Genomic DNA, 25248 nt, shown 5'->3' on the forward strand with positions numbered 1-25248 from the left:
CAAACTCACAAAACAAATGGGCTAAACCCCTAGCTTGACCCCCTCAACCTGTCCAAGTGTATATTTTATTTTCAGTCCGCTTCATTATCCAAACCCTACTGCAGATATCAGTCTCAGCTGGTGATTTTTATTTCTGAGTTATAAAAGAAGTTGGGACCGACCAAAGAGAACTAATCCGAAGACTCAAGACTTTTTGTGTTTATTATGAGTGATTGAATGACTATCATTACTACATTGATGGAATAAAAAATAATATTTTTGTAAATGGCTCTAAGTATATGAGATAAAGGATCGGAAGGCTAAAAGCAAGAGTGGTTTTATGTATCTGAGTTATTAGGAGTGATTGAAATGATTAGTGATAAACTATATTACTATATTGCATCGTTGATGTTTTGATTGTTCATGATAGATGTATAGATATGAATATATAGTACCATCCTTTGCACATCCAATTGTGGGGAGAACATCATAATACCAAGAAAAGAAAAGAAAAGAAAAAATATGGAGTATTATAGACTCGAAATGCTCTAAATGCTTTTAAGGTGACATGATATAATATAATCTTGTAAGTACTACCTTGGAGCAAAATAATGATTGGAATTTTTTCTTTCAAAATTTCAATCATTTCTGGCAACTTTCTTAGGGCATTACCATAGATAGGGTTAGGATCTTAAAATTACCTAATTAAATTGTCTAATTATGATAAATTTTATACAACAATGTTATTTTTAATTTCAAAGGAGACATGAATCCAACCTAATAATTTTTTCATAACCTTGGTGTCAGCAATCATAAATGAATAAGCATCTCAAGGCTTGTCCGGTTGATGCGATTAGTGATTAAATTTATTCAATCCTGACACGTGTCTCGGGGGTCGGATTTTATGAATGCCTAACCGGTGTGTGGAAGCAACAACCGCCTCCGATTAACTCGGCCGGCGAACCAGGAGGGAAGGCCGCTGACACGTGAGTTTGGTGCCGCATCGGGAGGTCCGAAGAGTGACTCGTTGATGGTTGGAGTTCTCACGATATCCAAAAAAGAAAATGAGGCAAGGATCCAAAAATTTTGTTGACAAAATGGGGTTCTAATCATTAAAAAATAATAAATTAATATTATTATGAAAATACTATTCACACGCTACGTGTACGTGCAATCAGTGACCAGTAGCGTTGCTGCACAGTGCACACGAAGGAAACTTTGTCCAAGATTTCCCCTCTAAAACGTCGTCGTTTCCACAGACAACCAACCGCCAATCCCACCTTGTAAGTTGTCACGACGAGCTAGAACGTTGGGAAACGCCTCGTTCACTCTCGCGCGCGCGGAAAATGCAGAGCACTGCATTGTCCCTGTCTCCGTCATCTCCATTTCCCCGTACGCGAAAGCTTCCGAATCAAAACCCTAACCCTAGTCTCGCTCCATTTTCCCTCTCTTCTATAACATCGCTCGACTTTACCACCTCCCATGGCGTCTCACTCTACGCTAGAGCTTCTTCTCTGTTCTCTTCGTCAAGCTTCAATACTCGAAGCGCTGCTTCTTTCCTTCTTTCGTATCGGAAACCTGATGGTTTCAAGGTCAGAGCTTCTTCGGTCCCTGAGAGTTCAGGTGAGGCCGCGAGATCGAACGGCCTGACCCGGACGCTTCAGCTTGGCTCTATGTTCGCAGTATGGTATCTTTTGAACATATACTTCAACATCTTCAATAAGCAGGTTCGTTATATGTGTTCAAATCTATTTTTTTTTTCTCGAATTTGTGTAAAATTGAACCTGAGTACTTGACCTCTGTTTGGTTCGTGAGAAAGCTAAGAAAAGAGGGAGAAAAATTAGAGTCATCAGACTATGAAGAAATGTATTGTGAAGTTTTATTTTAGTTTCCCAGAGTGAGGAGCTCACCTCATCTAATTCAAAAGGTTGTATTGGATTCGGCAGAATAGAGTTTTGAGTTTTCTACAGACTCAATGATTCAAATTTCAGATTTCTTTTCTTTGTTTATATGTTTTTGTAACAGAGCATATGCGTCTTTAACATTATTAATTAGGAAGTAATTTTTGTAATCTCTATTTTTTTTTGGGTTGTGGGGGGAGGAGGGTTGAAACTCCTTGTGAAATCAGTTCTGTGCTCACCATGTGACTGGGACTCTAGGAGAGGCCCTTAGTAGAGCAGGTCAGGTCAACCACATGACCAAGAGAGCCCCTGGAAAGGACGGGCAGGCTAGGTCAATTACGGGCTGGCAAAGTGACCATGAAAGCCCCTCCAACTAACACCGTTAGGGTTACCGATATCATTACACACCACAAAATCGGTGGGAAGAAAAATCACGGCCGTAGTGGTCTTTACAGACTGCGACTGTTACGTAAAGGCTGCTATGACCGTTAGATAACCGCTACATTATTGTTACGCCAAAAAAATTACTTTATTTTTTACTTTTTCTTCTCACTTTTTCTCCCCCTTTCATAAATCATTTTTAATATACTATGTGGCAAGAGAGGGAAAAATTATAATAAGGATGATAATGATACAAAATTTACTATTTTTTAAATACTCACAAGAGATGCATTAGTTAACAATTTAAAAATACTAACTTGTTAGGAAAATATTTTATTTTGATTATATTAGTAATTCAATATTTATGTTCTATATTTTTCAACTTCGACTTTTTTTTCTTTTCTAGTTATTTTATATTTGTATTATTCATCTTTCGTATGTGTCTAAAAGATTAATGGAGTGTAATATTTTTTTAATTAATTAATTAGCACACATAAGAATTTATCACACATAAGAATAATGAGAAACAAAAATATGCGCGCACACGTAATTTTTCTGTCAATGAAGATTTAGAACAAATGTAAACTTTTTGCCCTTACCAAACAACTTAGTTGAATTAAAGGATAAAAAATACACTAAAACTCTTTCTAAGAAGGATTAAAAAGCTTAAAAGATACAAATATACTGATATGCATAAGGTTGTACGTGCTTGAAAAAAATTTATAATAGTTACATCCATTACCGTTATGTTACACTACTTGCTACCGCGATTCAAAACCATGAGGAGAGTCTCTTTAAAGAACGGTAGGTTAGGTTAGAGATATGTGTTAATAATGTGACCACGAGCCCCTCCAAATAAAGATGCAATAGGTTAGCCAACCATATGAGTAGGAGGGCCCTTTGTAGCATCGGAAGCAGAGTTCAACCTCCTAAGCATAGGAAGTCGAGTTCAGCCGCTTGCCAACCACATCACCAAGTCATGAAGGGAGATAGGTCATGTCAATCATGTGCTATTTATGCAACTTGAAGAGCCCACAAAGGAAGGTAGATTATGTTTGTATGCATGCGTGACCACAACATAAGGGAATCTGACTCGCAAATATAAGGCCAACCATCCAATGCTAGTCACGTGGCTTCAACAAAACAATGATGTTGGCTCCAACATGATGGAACACAAGGGGAATCCATGGGGGAGAAGGAAAGAAGGCAAGGTGTATCTTGCTCTCTCTCTCTCTCTCAAAATGCTCTTTGCGAACCCTCTCCCACTTTCTCCTTAGATCCTTTTTTAACTTGAGTGTTGGAGGAGTCCTTGGAGGACATTGGGACCTCCCAAGGTGCTCTATTTACCCATCTTGTAGGTGTTGGAGGCGCACAGATTTTCTGCAGCAACAAAATTGTTTCCTTTTCAAACAATTGTCATTTCTTGCATTCACAACATGCTTGTTAATTAACTTAGGGTCTATTTGATATCGTTGCCATTTTCTATTTCTGTTTTTCCACAATGAAGAAACATATTATAAAACACGTTTGTTTATGTTGTCAATTTTCTATTTTTGTTGCCGATTTTCTGTTGTTTGCTAAAAAACTAAAAACCAGATATTATGGTTTTCAGTTGTTTTAATAACTTGTTACCAGAAATTTTAATATCCAGAAATATTTTTTTTTGAATTAAATTATTTATTTTATGCACTTTTAAATTAAAATCAAAATTAAATGATCATATGAATTTCAATATAATTACAAGAAAAATATACATAAATTTTTAAAAATAATAATAAAGTCAATTACAAAATATTTTATTGATTTTTAATTGTCATATCTAATAAAATTTTTATTGTGAAGTAAATTTTGAAAGTAGAACAATTAAGTAAAATAATTATAATAAATTTTATTTTTGTTATAGTAATTTTTTTAATGTGTATTATTTTAATCATATTTTAATAATATTATTTGATTTAAAGATGAAAATGAGCATTTTTTAATTAATTTTTTAATTTGTATTAGTTTTATAAATGTTAACCGAACAAGTTGTTGGTTTCTAGCTTTTAGTTTTTGTTCTAGTTTTTTATTTTAGTTTCTCTAATTTTTGACAGTGATACCAAACAGCCGCTTAATTATTATTGAAAATAAATGTGAATATATATTTGGTTGCCTGAAATCATATGTCTTTACCCAATTAGAAGGATCAAATTTGGTTAAAGAACTATTATATAATTTGAGTAGAAAGGGAAAAAACTTAAGCTTCTGCTTGTTTGTAGGTTTTGAAGGTCTACCCATTCCCAGCAACAGTTACGGCATTTCAGTTTGGCTGTGGGACTCTAATTATTTCTTTAATGTGGGCATTTAATCTCCATGAGAGGCCTAAGATTAGTGGTCCACAGGTGATTGTCATTGTGATGAAAATCAGAAGCCATACTGCATATATAGATGAATTCTGTGTGTATTTTGAAGTTCACATGTTGGCTTTGTTTGAATTTACCTTCAGCTTGCTACAATTCTACTACTAGCTGTAGCACACACAATGGGCAACCTTTTGACGAATATAAGCATTGGAAAAGTTGCTGTTTCGTTCACTCACACAATCAAAGCTATGGAACCCTTTTTCACAGTCTTCCTCGCTCTTCTTATTATTGGGGAGGTAAGCGCTTTGAGCTCACGTTTTCTTTAGGTATTATATTGGCTGGATGTAGTAGATTTGAACTGTACATGGATTCATACCTTTGTGCTCAAATCTGTAAATATACTTTAATGAAAACATAATTCACACCACTACAGGATTGAAAACGAGGAAGGCCTGTTTCTCTGTCCCTTAAGCTGTTCTAGATTTTGAGAGGCATTTGTCTTCAACAAAAGCATGATTCATACCCACTGTATGATTGATAATGTTCGGCAATGTAAATAGGTCCTCCCAAAATTTAGCCTTTAAATGTTGGTGAAGTCAATTTTATGCCAGTTAAACTAGTTGCTTTCAATCACACACTTAGGTTTTGATTGATAGAAATATGAAAATAATAAAAAAGAATAATTTAAGCATGTGTCTGAAGGATAATTTTCCATGGGTAAGATCATACTAAGTTCCAAATTTTCAACATTACTCCAAGGGATAAAAAAATAAGTAGGTTTTAAATTTATTACTAACTTTAATTCTGAAAGGTTGTTATAATTTAAAATAAATTTTTTTAAAAATTTTGAAAATAAAGTTGTTTAAAATTTTAAAAGCTAGCTATTTAAAAAATTTCTATGTACAGATGCAAGAAGTATTTTTCAAATATATGGAGATGTTTTTTTAGATGTTCATGGGAAATTTATGCTAAAATCATTTGTTAAAATTATAGTCCTTCTCTAATGAAAATTTAGGATAGCATTACAATTGATAGCCTACGAGAAGTATCAAAAAAGCGCGCGCACTAGGGGGGGTGGGGACTTGAAAAAAGGAAATGAAAAATCGAAGATTACAAAGGAAAATCAATGCATATGAGCTAACTCAATATTTTTTCGAGAAAAAAATTTACTTTATTCAAATTTATCCAATGATTGCTAAGACTTTTTTTTTTTTCATAAAAAATCCAAGTTAGATGAAAGTCGTGTCTTCAGCTTAATTGAATTGTTTTCCCAATTATAGAGAAAACTAAATGATTCATAAGGTTTCCTTTTGTTTCAATAAGTAAATTAATTGGTTAAGCCCACCCTTATTTTCTTGAGGATCAAATTAAAAAAGGAAAGAGATTAGTCTAAAATTTCTTATTGTTAAAAAATGTTTTTTTGCTAAGAATCGTAGACAACTATTACAAAACATATTTTAGCAACTAGTTTGGTAGTTTTTTTTGGGTATTCCACTTGTGAGTTTGTTCCACATTGAAAAAATTAGGTGGATGATGAGTGTTGGGTGCTTATGTACATGGTTGGCCCAATTCAAACCATGCAATATTTATATACATGAGTGAGCATGAACTTGAACAAAAAATTTTGTGGATGATGGGTACTTATATTTATGGTTGCGCTGAAGACCTAACAGTTTAAACTTTTGGATCAAGTTGGTGCACACCTATGTATATCATGTATACTGTCACAGTCAACATCAGATGTATACTAAGGAAATTTGGATTTTGAACTTATAAAAAGATGGTTTGGACTTCAACTATGAGAGACACTTTTTATCGGAAAAAACCAGAAGGCCAATGGGCCAAGGTAGATTGAGACAATACCTCATTAGAGTTGGGCATAAAACCATGAAATTTGGTATTAGACCACCCTATGGTTATTGGCATATGAGATTTTGCACAGCAGTGATTTGATGAGGACGTTAGAGATTTTAGAGATTGGATGGGGAGAGAATGCCATAGTCCCATATCGGATGTGTACTATGGGCTCACAAGGATGGTTTGAACTCTAACTATAAGAAGCGCCTTTTATAGGACAAAACCGTGAGACTAGTTGGCCAAAGCACTTCAGCAGAATTGGGCTTGAGACTGCAACACCTGCCCATGAGGACTCCGCGGTCTTAAAATTCTTTGGATGCCAAACAAGGCTTAAAAATTTGACAGTATACACTGAATTTAACCATTCTATAGGCCAAAATGTAAAATGTAGATGATGCTAAACTAATGTCAATTGTGCGTTACTATTTCTTGCTTTTAATATTAATAAATATGGAAAGCATAATTAATTTGAATTTAATAAATGCAGACCCAAACTAAGCCTTTTTTTTTTATATCAAATTGTGGTCTAGATAACTAAGCGCATATTCTAAAAGTATACAAGTCGACATGTATGGTTTTTTTTCCCCTTGCTAGGTGATTGTATAAGGGCCTCCAAAATCTAAAGTGGGAATCAACCCCATGGGAGGCCAAAAAATGAGAACATTGGACAAGTTCAATGGTCAAATAATATGATCAATTGACAAGCATATATCCCTACATTATTGGGAGCTTTGTTCTTTATCCATTTAGCTTATAAACAATGTTTTGAACTTTACTTTCTCTAGTGACATTTTTTCTTTCCATCCATGTCTAAATTATCAAATTGATCTAAAAGTTCTTGTTCTTCTAATTACTTTTGATATTTGTGGGCACTTTCAATAGTACACTTTAGAAGTGTATATTGTGGTTAAGTAAGCAAATCTCAAGATATAACCCATCATGTGTAGGATTTCTATAAAAGTGTTGGCCTATGGTAAAATCATTTTTTTTTCTTGTTTTTTTTAGGTAGCTACTTCGAACAATATCCCAATATTCATGAGGTCATATTAGAAAAGCTTTTGCAATAGAAATTATATTCTTGTGTCTAAGGTGGGGATGCATGCATGCTTCCCTTATGTCTATAGAAGTTATTGTCAATAGTTCTTGTGTCGTTTTCGCCCCTGAATTCCTGAATTTACCTCCCTTTGGAGTTGTGGCATCGGCTTCAAGGGGCACGGGATTAGTCACGTGGACCGTAAAACGGACACGTGGAAACCCGGTGCGTAGTCCAAAAAAAAAGTATAGAAATGCAATGGCTAGTACACAATAATAATTTGTGGGGAAACATAAAGTGGTATCCTAAGTAGGCACAAAAAAGGTGACTACATTGTCCCCTGGGGAACATCCTAAGGGTTAAAGCTTGAGACTTGCATGTTGGGGTCCTAGGTTCAAAACTTAAGAGTGAAAAGTGGTATAGGATGGGAGATAGACTACGAGGATATTGGATAAAATTTAACAATTAGCGTTTCATACTGAATGCAATTCGGAATTTGTGAATCATTCTAAATATAATTGGAACCAATTTTTGAATTTGAATGCTAAATTATTTTAATTGTTTGGTAATTAACCTTTGAATGTTTGTATTTTTCTAGTTTTAATCCTTTAAACTATCAAGGAGAAACCTGCTTGTTAAAATTAGTAAATATTTTTTGCCTTTCTTTTGCAAAAATCTCAGTTTTATAATTTCCATCAATGGATCCAACATTTTGATCCTTTATATATACAAAGAAAAATCTTCGTAAATCCCCACAAAGGAAGTGGGAGGGTCAAAAATTTATTGCATTCATGGCCTCTTTCTATTGTGGGCTTAGATTCACTGGAGAGTAGAGTTCATTTTAATATGCAAAAGAATATTTGAGTCTTCCCAACATTGAAAGCCACACTAGTCAGAGATAATTCAAGCAAGATGGACCTTCCCAAATAATATTTTGAGATCTTATGCGGCAGTAGATAAACCAAAGCATAACTAGTATATATATATAACCAGAACATAAATGAAAAGGAAGAAGGAGAAAGAGAAAAGGGGAAAGAACATGCTGGTCTTGGACGAGCAAGGAGAATGTCGAAAGAAGAGAGACAACATTAGAGGTGCTTGTTCAACGATGGAGAGAGTAGAGAGATGAGAGCTTGGAGAGATAGGACATGAGTCGTTTGGGTGATCGTGGGAGGAGAGCTGAGGTTGTGTAATTTGTGTTAATTTTTAGGGGTAAAAAAGTTAAAAAAGTTTCTAATTTGTGCTCTTACAAAATTAGCACTAGGGAAATTGTTGATTCTCCTATAGGAAAGCAACATGATTCATTTTACTCTACCTGTAGCAAGGGAGTAAGCTTACCACGATTGCAGCTGCAGTGAGCTACAATGTCCTACCTAAAAAGCTTTCAATGTTGTTCTTACCTTAGTACTAAGAAACAGTGCTATAATATACTACACTTATTTACAAGTATGCCAGTTAGATTAAAGCATAAATTCTACACAACTATGTACATGAAATTTACCTGGAATGGGCACAAGACAGGAAGTCATAGGCAAGAACAAGGTCTTGGACAAGCTTGGCTTGTGACTTTAACAAGCCTACCCATTCTTATCCCATGAAACAAATGCACCTTACATGATAGATATTCTACTCCAACCCTTTACCAATACGCTAACCAAACTAACATTAAGATATAGGGTTTAAATAACTTGTGCCAATGGGGAACTGAAACGTTAAAAGCAAACATAAACACTTCTTGCCAAATTTCTGATTGAGTTACCTTAGCTCTCTATGTAAAAGATGAACATGCATTCTAAGTAATTAAATTTTAATACAATTAACAGACTCTCTGCTTCTTAATTTCATGAACATTTTTTTTCCTTTTTTTTAAAACCCTTCATAAACAAAAAGCATAGAAAACACACACACACACACACACATATATATATATGCAGATGTATATAAAAAGAATGATGTTAATTCCATAATACCCAGCTCCTTAATTGTTGCCAAGTACATTTTGGAGAAGATCTGAAGGCTTGGGGTATATGTTTGAGATAGTTCAGCAGATGCACATTTTTCTGGATCCAGACACACCATAAGGGCTTAAAGCCTTCTTTGAGAGAGCATTTCCACCAAATCCATCTCCTTCTTCACTCTGCCCTGATTATCAATTTCAAATGGCACATTGAAGTTCATATTGTTGCTCTCATCAACAACAGAACCACAAGGCATCTCATGATCACCAAGCATATGCCCAAAACTGCTGTATTTTTCAGAAAACATGTTCGTATCAAAAGGAAATTCCATCATCTCGTCACCAAAACCATAGTAACTATTAGTTGGGCCAGCAGTTTGCTGATCTCCAGGGCTGAAATCCACAGAGTCTTGTTGAAGTACTTGTGGAATCATTGCATCAACCCCATTCACGTTAGATCCTGAGCACGTGCTTTTTGTTTGATCCATTTTTGTTGAAGATGAATTTGTCACTCTCTTGATGTAGTTCTGTAATAGAGTGTTCATGGGATGTTTTCTGCTTCTACGCTTCGCAAATTGCCTTCTTTTGGTTGCATTCCAATGATTCTTTATGGTGTTCTCAGATCTTCCTGGTAACCTCTTTGCAATTTCTGCCCATTTATTCCCCAAATCTATGTGGGCTTGAACTAGTATCTTGTCCTCTTCCTCTGTCCACGTATCCTTCTGCAAACACAGAATTGATCAAGGAGTGGTATCAAATGTTGTGTGCACATCAAAACTGTATCAATACACCCGTGCGCGTGCACACACACATGCACAATATTCATTGAAATAGTAGCACATGTTGATTTATAAGTAATCACATAAGAAACATGATTCTTTAATTAAAGAAAATTTGTGCAAAAGATTTCTTGCTCTTTACTTTATTTTTTTTTTCTTTTCATATAGCCATAATATATTAATACTGCTCTTTTGTCTCATTTTACTCATTCAAAAAATTTTAGTTTGTTCCAGTAGTCTATGAGCTTAGGACCTAATTATGCATGATATTTGTTTAATTTTTAATTTCTTTCATCCTTTTGAGCATAAATTAGAAAGGTGTAGTTAAACCGAATTGAAATTATCATGAAAAAAACACATAGGAGACAAAACAATAAAAGTGGACCTTTTTTGCAATAAACACAGAGCTCTATGTTGAAAAAGAATGGTGAAAGAAGGAAAGATGGTAGATAAATCAGAATTTTATATGGAAAACTGTTAATTCGGGGGGAAAAATTATGGTTGAAACCATATGCCCAACCATGCGTTGGATTTGAGTTTTACAAAACACTTGACTCGTTTGAAAAATTTGCTGCTACATATGTCAACCCATTCTCTTGTAAAAAACATATTGACAAAAAATGAAGTATATGAATAAATTGGGAACATATGTGTCAAAGGTTGGAAAATGACAGAGACAAATGTTGCATGCTTTATGAATTCCATACGTCTGAAGATGCAGATCAATAAGGAAATGTAACATACAAACTTTTTAATTATATATATTAATTTTATATGTAGATAATTTTTAATCTGAATTATTTGACAAGAAAGGAGATATGCAGATGTAAGTCAGCAAATATGCATCAAGTATGTATGTATTGTGTATGTATATATATATTATATGGACTATAAAAAAGCATGTGTATGGGCGGATAAGCATACAAATTAACTAACATGCAAGTATACATGTGCAGTTAAAAAAGTGGCAGAAGAAGAATAAGAACGAGAAGGAGAAGAAAAAGAAGTTAACCCTAATGTCAGGTCTTAAATGATTGTGCCATCTGTCTCTGCACTGCTTCCCTACTCTTCCATTTAGCATCTGAGCAATATGAGACCATTTCTTCACCCCAAACTCTTCTACCAACTGCACCAACAGTCTGCAGATAGAGATTAATTACTTGATCAACTCCTCATGATCAAAATACATATATCTCATTCTCAATAACAATTTGGACAGTTTGAAAACTCAAGCAAAAAAAAGAAGGGGGAAAAAGAACAAATGAATAAATCTAAATATATCATAAAAATAAAATAATTTAGAAAATTAAATTAACTAAAATAAAATAAATTAAAATAATTTGTTCTACTTCTACCTGTCTTCTTCAGGAGTCCATTGGCCTTTAATTACATCGGATTTCTCACGTCCTTGGCCTTTCCTTTTTGCCTGCAACCTCCCCTTCTTCAGATCAGCTTCCTTGTAATGCCCATTTTCTGCAGTAATGCATGAAACCTGATCATCAGGCAGCATGCAGGTGCTCATAGATCTGATATCTTGAGAATTAACCAATGCAGGATATATCGGCAGGCTTTGCTCCTTTTGTGCTGGATTAATCCTCTGACGAGGAGAAGGATGATGATCCAAAAAGCCTCTAATCACCTGATGAAATTCATACTTTACTCCACTTCCACTACCACTACCACTTCGACTTCCACTCCCATTTCCACCAACCATTGTAGAAGGCATAACCTTGGTTGACAAATTAAAATTTCTTGAAGAAGTAGATGAAGAAAGCCTATTTGCATAAGCTTCAAAGGTATTGAAACGAGGAGTTGAAAGCCCAAAAAAGGGACTTGATGAAGACCCCTCTATGGAAAACTGATCAACATGGTGAGTGTCTTGATATATTACTCCTTTAGAAGGAAAACCTTCCATAGAGGCGAACCCATTTCCCAATTGATCTGGTTTGAATGAATTTTCCAGGAAAATGGTGGGAGGGAAACCAAGATCTTCTCTGATGTTTGTATCAAACTCCATGCAAGAGAGAGTGAGAGAGAGAGAGATTTAAGAGGGAGCTAAGCTCAAAGAAAGAAAGATGGTTAATTGCAATGAAATGGGTCCTGCGGGCTTTATTAGTGATAAAGGCAAGGCAATAAACCTGGTTAAGTCTTGACCCTTGATTTGGAGTCCAACGGACGGCCAACATTTCTTGGTGATTGTGACTCTTGAGCTTCCCTACGTAGCATTGTCAAGGAGAAAAAGACAATAATGATTAGGCTGTTATAAGGTTTTGTATTTATTTAATACATTTTTTGAAAAAATTTAAAATTCTAGAACAGCTGAAAGGCGCGTGGTTGTCATGTGCTGTCTGTTGTGTTAAGACTATATGAAATATTTTAATTTATAACCTGTTAATTCGATGGTCGTTAGAGCTTAGACCGTTTTTTTTATTCATTTTCTTTTCTGGGAAATGGAAATTAACGAAGTTGAAGTTGGAGGACATTGGTAGCAATATTGCTGGCAATCTGCATAAAGGCGTTCACCATGCATGGTTTTATCTATTTCGGTCCGTGACGACATCTAAGGCAGGCTTCAGTGCAAGTGACAGCTGATTTGTGAAGAAAGAGGAAAAAACATAGAAAAAAGAAAAAAAAAATTTAGGGATGTAATATCTTGGAAATTGAGCATTAAAAGGTATATTTTTCAAGTATCTATTGAAAGTCAAAGTCCAAGTGGTGGACAAATATTAATATAAATAACTTCATTAGTGGTAGTAAATTAAAAATTGACCTAGAACTGTCATCAAATTATAATGAAGCTGAAATTTTGCGCATAAAATTAGCACCAAAATGTACATGCCCACACACACGAGTGGACCTACAATCTCCTATGAGTGTGTGTATTTAAACTTGAACTAGTAGGCACAAGAATTATACCTTCCAAGGAAAGGTATGAATCACGTCAATTTTTACTAAAGTGTAATATATATATATTAAAAAATAGATTTTTTTCCCCGGTGGGGGGGGGGGGGTCAACTCTAATTTACTTTATAAGGAATGCTTGAAAAAATAATTTCATAGAATTAAATACAGAGGAGTTTAATAAGGCTCAAGAGCTGGCAATCTCATTCACCACTCTACCCCCGCTCTACCCCTTCCAAAAGCTCCTTACTTGATTTTCTGTTGGATGTTCATAGTGAAAATTCAATTATATGTTAATTTCATTTGTTAAATTCATAAGTTGAAACATGTATCAAATATAAAAAAGTAACTTTTATAAACTATGAGTAACATAAATTTTTTTCACTAGTCATTCCAAACATGTTAAAAGGGCTGCCTTTTTAAATCTTGAACAAATTCAAGATTGTTAGAAAAGATAAACTATTACTAAGATTTGAATTTCTAAGGTTGTTTGGTTTATTATGGCAAGTAGTTTTGTTTAATTTGCACAGGAAAACTTGTGTAAATAACATCTGTTTAAATTGGGCATGTCACTAATTTCACATGGAGCCTGGTTAGCCAGAAGATTATCTCTGCAAATTAAATTTAGGGTAGTTAATTTCGTAACTGATAATTCAATGCCTCCTTAATTATTCCATTGATTTCTGTCTCTTCAGATGTTCTAGATTTTGAGAGGCTTACCAATTTTTTACTGGGACTAGGAAGTTTATTTGTCGGGCACTCTTTTTATCATTTCGTTTTCTTGCGAACCCAAAATGTGCCTGTATTGATAACAAGTGAAACATTAAGTCTATGCAATTACAGAACTTTGTACGACTACAGATTTCATCACACATTAAGGATGTTATTAGGTCCCTATACAATTAGAGATTTCAGTGCTACTTAGTCACACATGTTGGTGTATGCGTTGAGCATGTTCAACAAATTACGAGTGAATGCCTGGATTATCATAATCGGGTAGCTTTACTTGGTCAAATCCTCTATGTTCCATTCTTAGCTTACTATATGTCGAGAAATATTTCACCCCATTTTAACAATCTCATGCACACAGAGGCCCACTCTCTGGGTAGTTGCTTCCCTTGTACCAATTGTAGGTGGAGTGGCATTGGCATCGTTCACTGAGGCCTCTTTTAATTGGTAAGAGACCAAAATGCTGTTTGGTTCTTATAAAGATGAGATTATGTTTCTTGTGCATGGAGGATTTTTTTTTATGAAGCATCTTGAATTAGATTCTTCTAAAATGATATAAAATATATGTTTCTTGTGCATGGAGGATTCTTTTTATGAAGCATCTTGAATTCGATTCTACCAAAATGATATAAAATATACAGTGTGTGTTAGTTATTTGCCGGTTCACCCTTTGACTTGTGCTGTCACCATTCCATATGAAACAGGACTGGTTTTTTGAGTGCAATGGCTTCCAATCTGACGAATCAATCACGGAATGTATTAAGCAAAAAATTCATGGTTAATAAGAAGGTATGGTGCCGAATTTACAAGCAACCTCGTTTTTCATTTCCTCTTAGGATCACCCAATCACATTAGCTAGCACTGGCTCTACTAAGTAAATTATCATGTTCTTTTCTCTTGATTCTTGCATAATAGTATCCTGCAGTTCAATTAAGTCCATAATCAGCAACACTTCTAAACAGGAAACTTTGGACAATATCAATCTTTTCTCAATTATGACGATTTTTTCTTTTATCCTGGCGGTACCTGTGGCTATTCTCATTGAAGGCATCAACTTTACTCCTTCATACCTGCAATCAGCTGTAAGTAATAAACATTAATTTTGTCATGATTATAGTTCGAAATTTACAAACTGTTTGTCTGAAGCAGTTTCTTTTTCTTTTTTTCTCAGGCAAGTCAAGGTTTAAATGTTAGAGAGCTATGTGTAAGATCTCTTCTGGCTGGAATCTGCTTCCATAGTTATCAGCAGGTGAACTTCTTCACGTATTTTGTTCTGGCTTTGTTTCCTGAATAGCATTAGAACCAATGCTAGAATCAAAATTTATGAATGTCATGATTTAAATTTATTTTATAAATGAAAAATCATCATTATAAAAGAGGAACTGCCACAATGTGGGTTTTATTTTTTATTTTTAATTTGTTACAGAATTAGTATTTAAAAATTTTGAAGTATAAAGGATGATGTGTATGCATTTAAAACTCAATAATATTATTGCACTGCATGTAAAAATATAAGTAAATATTATCTATATTTATTAACGTGTTCAAGATTTGCCATGTCTTTGTATTTATATTGTATTGTGAGTGTTTTGTGTCCATGTCAAATGCTTTTGCAACATATATAATAAAGGTTATCAATTAACTTGATTTCTCTCTAACTTTTTGGAGCAAGACCTCTCTTTTATGCAATTGAATACGCTGTGTTTGGGAATACAGAATCAGGGCCTTAAATTGTATGAAATTTGATACAATTTTAAATCGAAGGGGGCCCATTCCCATTCCGAGTACACAGATTTAAAAGGATTAGCTGCAATGAGTGACTCATCGCTGATTATTGTCTGAAATTTTGATCTAGTATTTCATACGATGCAATAATATTGCGCCCTATTAATATGTTTCATGAGATTCCTGCATCTAAGCAGTCTCTTTTGATTTGCACCTGGGCAGGTTTCATATTTGATACTTGGGATGGTATCGCCTGTGACCCATGCTGTGGGAAACTGTGTAAAGCGAGTGGTGGTGATTGTCTCCTCAGTCATCTTCTTCCAAACACCTGTTTCGGCCATAAATTCCCTCGGTAAACCCCTTTACCTAGCATTTTAATCCTCAAAAATACAAGTGGATGACCCAAATTCCATACTCCCCAACACAGTCTTGGGAGTTCTCAAACAAACTTATAATTAGTCAAGGACGTACGAGTGTTGGTTTGCCTTTAGCTGCCCATTTTTACCCCAACTTCTCTTTCATTCTCGCCTTGGTTTCCTGTTTTTCACTTTTGCTAACCTGAAAACTGTTACTGCGTTTGATGCAGGAACTGGGGTGGCTCTTGCCGGCGTATTCTTGTATTCAAAAGCCAAGCGGATGAAGCCAAAGCCAGTGGTTGCTTGAGTTGTAATCTGCAAATGATCAGAGTACTAATTTGGTGATTTGGTTTTGTGTTGGGCCATAATTGTATCAAAATGTCTTGTTCAAGAATGATATTTGGATATCTGAGATGGACACGTACAGTAAACATGTAAATGTATACAGCTCCCCACAGTTTAGTGTATCTTCTCTTTGGAGAGAGAGAGAGAGAGAGATCGCAGGGAAGATTGAATAGGGTTAGATGCTCTGACTAGGTGAGGAAACTAATTGGAGAAGCCCAATTTATGTCTCCGTAAAATCTCCTTCTCTTTGTGGGGAGAAGGGCGATGGTGTCCTGTTTCTGTTTGCAAGGTTATGAAGTGATTCAATGATTAATCACCCGACAAAGAGTTGGAAAGTAATGCGTTAAAGGTGTTAATTTCTCGACCATTGAATAGGGGTAAGAAGGGAAACGCAATGTGAGAATTAGATGGAAGAGGTGATGGTGAAATCCCATTATTAGCCTTCAGCCCTAATCAACATCCCGACTAGTTGAGTCAAACTCCGCAAGACCCATAAATTGCAAACCCCAAATCAAGCACCCTTTTCTCCATTGGTAGCTAGAAATTAGTCCAAATTCCTATATGATTTCCTAAAATAAAACCTAAAAAATCAAGGACACAGTTCACCCACTGTCCTAATTTGACCTTTAATTTTGAGATAATCCCTTGAAATCGCTTTAGTGAACAATTATGCCGTGCCCTTGCCCTATATTGTAGAAAATTATTAGTTACACCGATTGTATGCACCGAGTGTATTAGACAATATTTTTATACATAACAAAATCATATTCGATATGGTGTACTGAATATTTTCTTCACATTATGGTAGTTCGTTTTTGAAGAAATCCAAAATGAAAACAAAAATAAAAATGAAAACATAAAATAGAAAAATTAAAAACCCGAAAAATAGAAAATTATTAAAAGAGAAAATAAAAAAAGTTTGAAGTGGAAAAGAAACCAAAAGACAAAAGAATAAGAAATCAAGGGGAAGATAAAAACAAAAAAAATCTTATGTATGTCCAAAACTTAAGAATAATAAAATAATAAAAGAGCCAAAAAAGATAAGAGGGAAAAGAGAGCACCCTAGGTAGTACTTCAAGAATACGGATTTGAGGATTTAAATTTAGATTTGCGTGGATTTAAAAAAATTAATATAATTTTGTACTATATTTTATTTAAATTTATGTAAATTCAAATCTAATTACTAAAATCTATGCTCCCAGGCAAGGGAAGACTAGATAAGAAAAGAATGAAATGAGAAGGAAAATTTTCAACAAATCCTAAAAAAAGATAAATAAGATAGCACAACAAAAATAATTTAAAAACATTCTCTCATATTCACTTTTAGCTATCATCACTTCAATATATATAAATATTATAAGCACTCCACATTAATTTTGATATATTAAGTGACAAAGATATCTCTCGAATTTTAATTTTATTTTTTAATTTTGACTTTTTAAGTGAAAAGATAATAAAAAGAAAGAAGGCACAAGTGAACAAATACATTAAGAAAATAAAAAAAAAAAGACTATTTTTCTATTTCTATTTTCTTATTTTTATATACAAATTAAATACCAATGTGACATGCTCTGAAACTTTATACACTGTTTGCCTGCAATTCATTAGCCCTAGACTCTTTAAAACTCTTTTAAGTTGGGGAACAATTATCAATTTAAAACTTGCAATGAGGTTTTTTTTTTTAAAAAAAAAAACAATTGTTACACAAATTTAAATTTAAAATTTTAATATCATGTTTTCTAAAAATTATTGACTCTTAAAAATCTATAATTGATTAATTTCTATCTTATTTGGTCGTTATTTTAATGAATGTTTGGTTTGAACTCGGATGATTTGGTGAATTAACATTCAATTAGGACATAAATATACTTTTGATCTTTATGAATTGTAATTTTTAAATGTAAAAATATCACTTACAAAATAGGTACAAAATCTATATTGAAATTACAATAATTTGAAAGGTATGGGAACTGAAATTACAATAATTTGACATGTACATTAATCACATTAAAATATATTATACTGACTAAATGATTTAAAAAAAAAATGAAATGATCAAAACTATATTTAAATCTGCAAGGAATAACAAATTAATTGTCCTTAAAAAAAATTTAAAATTTCAATCACTTTTGGCAGCTCAACTTGGTTAATTATTTGAAATCCTTCTCTTCAATCACATTTCAATTGGCATTACATTGAATTAAAAAATATAGTAACCGAAATTGTAACAATTAAAATATTTTTCATTAATTATATTAAAATACGCGACCAAGAATTTTCTTTAAAAAATTAATGACAAAAAAAACTGCATTTAAAATATGCAATGGTTTGGCTCGTCAATTTATTATTTGCTCAAAATAAAGGTCAAATTTTCGGTCATTTTGCAGCTGGACTGACTGAATTATTTTAAATCCTTCTTTTTAGTGATCTCATTTATAGGATAAAGTTAATCAATTTCAAATTTTAAATGGTTCTTTAACCATTAAATTTTGTTCTTCTTATTATTATTTTTTTTTTGTACTTGAAAAAACTCAATAAAATTTTTTTTACATGTAATTAATATTTAGTTTTTCTTAATCTTTAATCATATAGATTTTTTTTATTTTTAATAGAATTTAATAAAGAAGGTAAATATAATGCAAATTAAATCTTATAGTATGATTAATAATTCAAAATATTAAATGTTAATTAAAAGTGTATAAAACTAAATTTTTGTTCATTGATTTGATATATTTTTTTATTTTCTTTTTCACTAAAAATATAAACTTAATGTGATGGTAAAAACAAATGAAGAAAAATAATTACATAAGTTGACCTTGATTGGTCCATTAACTTAAACGTGACACTAAATTCAATGTAAAAATTTTAAAACTAAAATTTTACATCCTAAATTCTCAAAAATCTTGGCTTTTGGCAACTTTTTACATCCTAAAAATTACATTTGAATTGGCTTTAATCGATCCATTAAATTTGATGTGACAAATATAAAAAAAAATTCTTACGCCACAAATTGCAAATTTTGAGTGCTTTTAAATTAGCATCTTGAAATTTTATGGTTGTCTCTATTTAAATGTGTTGGTAAAAATAAATGAATAAAAATAATTGTATTTAAGTTGATTCTAATTGGCTTATCAATATAATATGATGTTATTATATTGTTAAAATTTTAAAAAAGGCTAAAATGTATAAAATCCCCTACCAAAGCTAGTTGCATTATAGCCCCTTGAACTAAAATAATCACGCTGCTCTCGATGTGAGATCAACAGCAAAAGAAATCATTCGATATCCTTTGATTTATGAGAGGACGGAATGGAAGAAAAGTAATGAAACCCCCACTTTGAAAGGATGGAAAGCCCATTCAAGATCTTTGTTAGCTCACTCTTTGAGAGCAGGTCAGAAGCTAGTGTTGAATTGTAAAGTCCTTTCTAGCATTCAAAGTCCAACATAGGGGTTGTACTATTCATATGGTGGTTGTACTGTTTATATGGTGGTTGCACTATTCATTTGGTGGTTTGCACAAGTCTACAAAGGTGGCTGCACTATTCATTTGACGACTTTGAAAATGAGGCTTACAAAACCCCTATAAACAGGGAAGTGGTGGTGAAGGAGAAATCCATCCCAAGCATCTCCAACTCCACCTTTAGAGAGAGAAATCAAGTACTCTCCTGAAAAGTGTCTCTGTTGTAGCCTATGTTTCTAGTTTCTCCTAATTCGAGAGAAGTTGTATCATAATTTTTCATAGTAGATTCCTTCTACTTTTACTCGTGGTTTTTCCCTCGATTTGTTTAGGGGTTTTCCACATAAATCTTGGTGTCAATTCCTATTTTCTCATTTCTTATTTTAACTGTATGATACTGTTCCTACCCATTCAATTTCCTAACAGTGGTATTAGAGCCTTAGGTTACGGCCTTTGGGTTGGGGTTACTATTCATGGTTACTATTCACGATTACTATTCAAACGTGTCACCGGATACTTTAATAGTATTGTGAACGTATACGAGATTTGTTCAAGTATACAGTTTCATTCATTTACGATACTGTTCACATATACAGTATTGTTCACGGTGAAAAAGTGGAGCCGGTTTAGTGGAGGAGCAAATCTTATCTACTATAATGGCAGCAAAGTATGAAATTGAGAAGTTCAATGGGGGTAATTTCTCCCTTTGGAAATTGAAGATGAAGGCGGTCCTGGAAAAGGACAATTTCTTAGCGGCAATTAAAGACAGACCAATGGGGATAACTAACGAAAAATGGAACGAGATGGATGACAATGCTGTGGCTAATCTTCATCTAGCATTAGTAGATTCGGTATTATCAAGCATTGCAGAGAAGAAGTCAGCAAAAGAAATTTGGGATGCGCTGACAAAGCTCTATGAGGTAAAGTCACTTCACAATAAGATCTTCTTAAAGAGGCGACTCTACACTCTTCGAATGAGTGAGTCCACATCGGTTACGGACCACATTAACAATCTTAATACGTTGTTCTCCCAACTGACAATGTTAGGCCATAAGATTGAGCCAACCGAACAAGTGGAGCTTCTACTCCAAAGTCAGCCAGACTCATATGATCAACTCATCATCAACATTACAAATAATATTCAGTCAGATAATCTAGTCTTTGATGATTTCACGGCGGCTATTCTGGAAGAGGAATCCAGGCGCAAAAACAAGGAAGACAGATCGTCTAGTTCTCAACAAGTTGAGGCACTACCGATGATGAGAGGAAAATCAAAAGAACATGGCTCTAGTGGGAGTCACAATCATAGTAGATCAAAGTCAAGGAGTAAGAAGAATTTTAAATGCTACAATTGTAGCAAAAGGGGGCATATCTCGAAGGATTGTTGGCATAAGAAGAAGAATGTAGGGAAAGCTCCTGAAGAGAACACTTCTTAAGGATGCACTGCGAGTAGTTCTAGTGATGACGAAATCCTGTACAGCAAAGCGGAAACTATCTCTAAAGGTGGTAAGAAACTTATTGATGTATGGATCATGGATTCTGGAGCAACTTGGCACATGACCTCTCATCGAGACTGGTTCCACTCTTATGGACCTGTTTCAGGCGGATCTGTATTCATGGGTAATGATCATGCCTTAAAGATCGCTGGTGTCAGTAATATCAAACTGAAGATGTATGATGGTACGATTCGCACTATTCAAGGGGTACGACATGTGAAGGGTTTGAAGAAAAATTTACTGTCTCTTGGACAGTTAGATGACCTCAGCTGTAAGACCCTTATTGAAAATGGGATCTTGAAGGTTGTCAAAGGCGCACTTATATTGATGAAAGTAGAAAAGATCGTGGCAAATCTATACACACTTTTGGCAAATCTTGAAGGTTGTCAAAGGCTAAAATGTATAAAATCCCCTACCAAAGCTAGTTGCATTATAGCCCATTGAACTAAAATAATCACGCTGCTCTCGATGTGAGATTAGCAGCAAAAGAAATCATTCGATATCCTTTGATTTATGAGAGGGCGGAATGGAAGGAATGGAAGAAAAGTAATGAAACCCCCTCTTTGAAAGGATGGAAAGCCCATTCAGGATCTTTGTTAGCTCACTCTTTAAGAGCAGGTCAAAGGCCAGTGTTGAATTGTAAAGTCATTTCTAGCATTCAAAGTTCAACATAGGGGCTGTACTATTCATATGGTGGTTGTACTGTTTATATGGTGACTGCACTATTCATTTAGTGGCTGCACAAGTGTACAAAGGTGGCTGCACTATTCATTTAGTGGTTGCATAAGTCTACAAAGGTGGCTACACTATTCATTTGACGGCTTTGAAAAAGAGGCTTACAAAACCCCTATAAATAGGGAAGTGGTGGTGAAAGAGAAATCCATCCCAAGCATCTCCAACTCCACCTTTAGAGAGAGAAATCAAGTACTCTCCTGCAAAGTGTCTTTGTTGTAGCATGTGTTTCTAGTTTCTCCTAATTTGAGAGAAGTTGTATTATAATTTTTCATAGTGGATTCCTTCTACTCTTGCCCGTGGTTTTTTTCTCAATTTTTTTGGGAGTTTTCCACATAAATCTTGGTTTCAATTCCTATTTTATCATTTCTTATTTTAGCAGTGTGATACTATTCCTACCCATTCAATTTCCTAACAGTGGTATCAGAGGCTTAGGTTACGGTCTTTGGGTTGGGGTTACTATTCAAGGTTACTATTCATGATTACTATTCACACATGTCACGATACTTTTACAGTATTGTGAAAGTATACGAGATTTGTTCAAGTGTACAGTTCCATTCATTTACGATACTGTTCACATATACGGTATTAATCACGATGAAAAAGTGGGAGCCGGTTTAGTGGAAGAGCAGATCTTATCTACTACAATGGCAGCAAAGTACGAAATTGAGAAGTTCAATGGGGGTAATTTCTCCCTTTGGAAATTGAAAATGAAGGCGGTCCTGAGAAAGGACAATTTCTTAGCGGCAATTGGAGACAGACCAACAGGGATAACTAACAAAAAATGGAACGAGATGGAAGACAATGTTGTGGTTAATCTTCATCTAACATTAGCAGATTCGATGTTATCAAGCATTGCAGAGAAGAAGTCAGCAAAATAAATTTGGGATGCGCTGACAAAGCTCTATGAGGTAAAGTCACTTCACAATAAGATCTTCTTAAAGAGGTGACTCTACACTCTTCGAATGAGTGAGTCCACATCGGTTACGGACCACAACAACAATATTAATACGTTGTTCTCCCAACTGACAATGTTAGGCCATAAGATTGAGCCAATCGAACGAGCGAAGCTTCTACTCCAAGGTCTGACAGATTCTTATGATCAACTCATCATGAACATTACAAATAATATTCAGTCAGATAATCTAGTCTTTGATGATGTTGCGGCGGCTATTCTGGAAGAGGAATCCAAGCACAAAAACAAGGAAGATAGATTGTCTAGTTCTCAATAAGTTGAGGCACTACCGATGACGAGAGGAAGATCAAAAGAACGTGGCTCTAGTGGGAGTCACAATCATAGTAGATCAAAGTCAAGGAGTAAGAAGAATTTTAAATGCTAAAATTGTGGCAAAAAGGGGTACATCTCGAAGGATTGTTGGCATAAGAAGAAGAATGCAGGGAAAGATCCTGAAGAGAACACTTCTCAAGGGTGCACTACGAGTACTTCCAGTGATGGAAAAATCCTTTACAGCAAAGCGAAAACTATCTCTAAAGGTGGTAAGAAACTTATTGATGTATGGATCATGGATTCTGGAGCAACTTGGCACATGACCTCTCGCCGAGACTGGTTCCACTCTTATGAACCTATTTCAGGCGGATTTGTATTCATGGGTAATGATCATGCCTTAAAGATCGCTGGTGTCAGTAATATCAAACTGAAGATGTACAATGGTACGAATCGCACTATTCAAGGGGTACGACATGTAAAGGGCTTGAAGAAAAATTTACTGTCTCTTGGACAGTTAGATGACCTTAGCTATAAGACAATTATTGAAAATGGGATCTTGAAGGTTGTCAAAGGCGTGCTTATATTGATGAAAGAAGAAAAGATTATGGCAAATCTATACACACTACTGGGATATACTATACAACAAGGAGATGCATCAGTTGCATCAACCCAGGAAGAATCAACGATAATGTGGCATCGTAAACTTGGCTACATGTCTGAATGTGGTCTGAAGATTCTTTCAAAACGTAATCTTCTTCCCGGACTCAAATCAGTAAGTCTACATTCCTATGAGCATTGTTGTTAGAATTGGTGTATTGCCAAGAGGGGGAGTGAATTGGAATTTTAAAATTTATCACCTAGGTTGAACTGGATAAACAGCAGTATATACACAACCTAGGGTCTGCCTATTCAATTTCCAAATGCGTAGATAAGTATAATGTGAAATTTAAGTCATACGCATCATTCACCCATAACATACATGTGCAGTAAATATAAAGTGCGGAAATATAAATGAACACACGATATGTTATCGGGGTTCGGCCAACTGTGCCTACATCCCCGCCTCAAGCTCGCAAGTTAGAGGATTCCACTAATAGCTCACTTAAGGGTGGAGTGGCACCGTTTACAACCAGGTCAAATTAACACAGGGCTGACCTCAACCTTAACCAGGTCAATTAGCGGGGCTGACCTCAACCTACACGCCTTAATAGGACGACGCACCTAGCTTTCCTAACGGGGTCTAAGCCAATCCGGGGCTATTCCAGGGCTAGTCTCCCTCTTCAGGCCCATGCCTGGAAATACAACCAAAGTGTATTACAATGAAATGGTACAGTGATTGTGCTTTCAAGTAAAGCAGATATGTACCCAAATTCGCGCAATGATATACACCACAAATATGAAATAATTTGTAAGCTCAATGTGGTCTAGATGATTCAACTCTCAAAGGTATTTTCTATCGGTGTAAAGCGTACGTGAGAGTGTCAAACAAACAATCTTTGTATCACAAGATATGCAACAAATAGTTTCACACAAAGATGTCAAGTCTTATGTATTTCAATCATTAAGATATCTCAAGCACGTATGTATTAAATGATGTATATGCTTGGTTTGCAAAAGACGTGTAATCTTTGTATTCAGCAAATAATATATGAGTGAAAGAATATTGCAACAAAGATTTCATCACACTAACAAATATCTCTTCACATATTTTCAAGATAAAAACACAGTAGATATTTGAAAATGTTTTTGCAACCAAAATGAAAATACCCTCTTCTTAAGATCTTGCAATGAAGATGCAAGCTTAGAAGATCTAACAAGGTTTTCTTAAGAGATGCTTATTAGCAAAAGCCTCCTAAGAATCCTAAGGTTTGGCTTTCAAGAAAATCATATCAAACAAATAGCATAAGGAGAGCAAACTTATTAAACAAAACACTCAATCAACTTACAAAATATGTAGACAATGCTAGAAGGCAAGTATGAGAGGTTTGAGTAATAAAATGAGTAGTATAGGGTTTTTATTTTTCAGAGAATTCTTCCCTAATCAAGGTGA

At 34.5% G+C, this 25248-nt stretch overlaps 2 protein-coding genes across 2 annotated transcripts; one reads left to right on the top strand and one right to left on the bottom strand.

Moving 5' to 3' along the window:
- Positions 1-1174: 1174 nt before the first annotated feature.
- LOC131168468 (phosphoenolpyruvate/phosphate translocator 2, chloroplastic-like) lies at positions 1175-16407 on the top strand. Its single transcript, XM_058127913.1, has 9 exons — positions 1175-1706; positions 4520-4642; positions 4747-4899; positions 14221-14306; positions 14564-14648; positions 14822-14941; positions 15031-15108; positions 15807-15936; positions 16171-16407. The coding sequence occupies exons 1-9, from the start codon at positions 1326-1328 to the stop codon at positions 16245-16247; spliced, it is 1233 nt and encodes a 410-aa protein (XP_057983896.1). The 5' UTR covers positions 1175-1325; the 3' UTR covers positions 16248-16407.
- LOC131168467 (transcription factor MYB98-like) lies at positions 9212-12316 on the bottom strand. Its single transcript, XM_058127911.1, has 3 exons — positions 11585-12316; positions 11242-11368; positions 9212-10172 (listed from the first exon to the last, which is right to left on the bottom strand). Exons 1-3 carry the CDS (start codon positions 12244-12246, stop codon positions 9579-9581), a joined length of 1383 nt encoding a protein of 460 aa, XP_057983894.1. The 5' UTR covers positions 12247-12316; the 3' UTR covers positions 9212-9578.
- Positions 16408-25248: the final 8841 nt, after the last annotated feature.

This window comes from Malania oleifera, chromosome 11, assembly GCF_029873635.1.
Source record: "Malania oleifera isolate guangnan ecotype guangnan chromosome 11, ASM2987363v1, whole genome shotgun sequence".
NCBI classification, from domain to species: Eukaryota; Viridiplantae; Streptophyta; class Magnoliopsida; order Santalales; family Ximeniaceae; genus Malania; species Malania oleifera.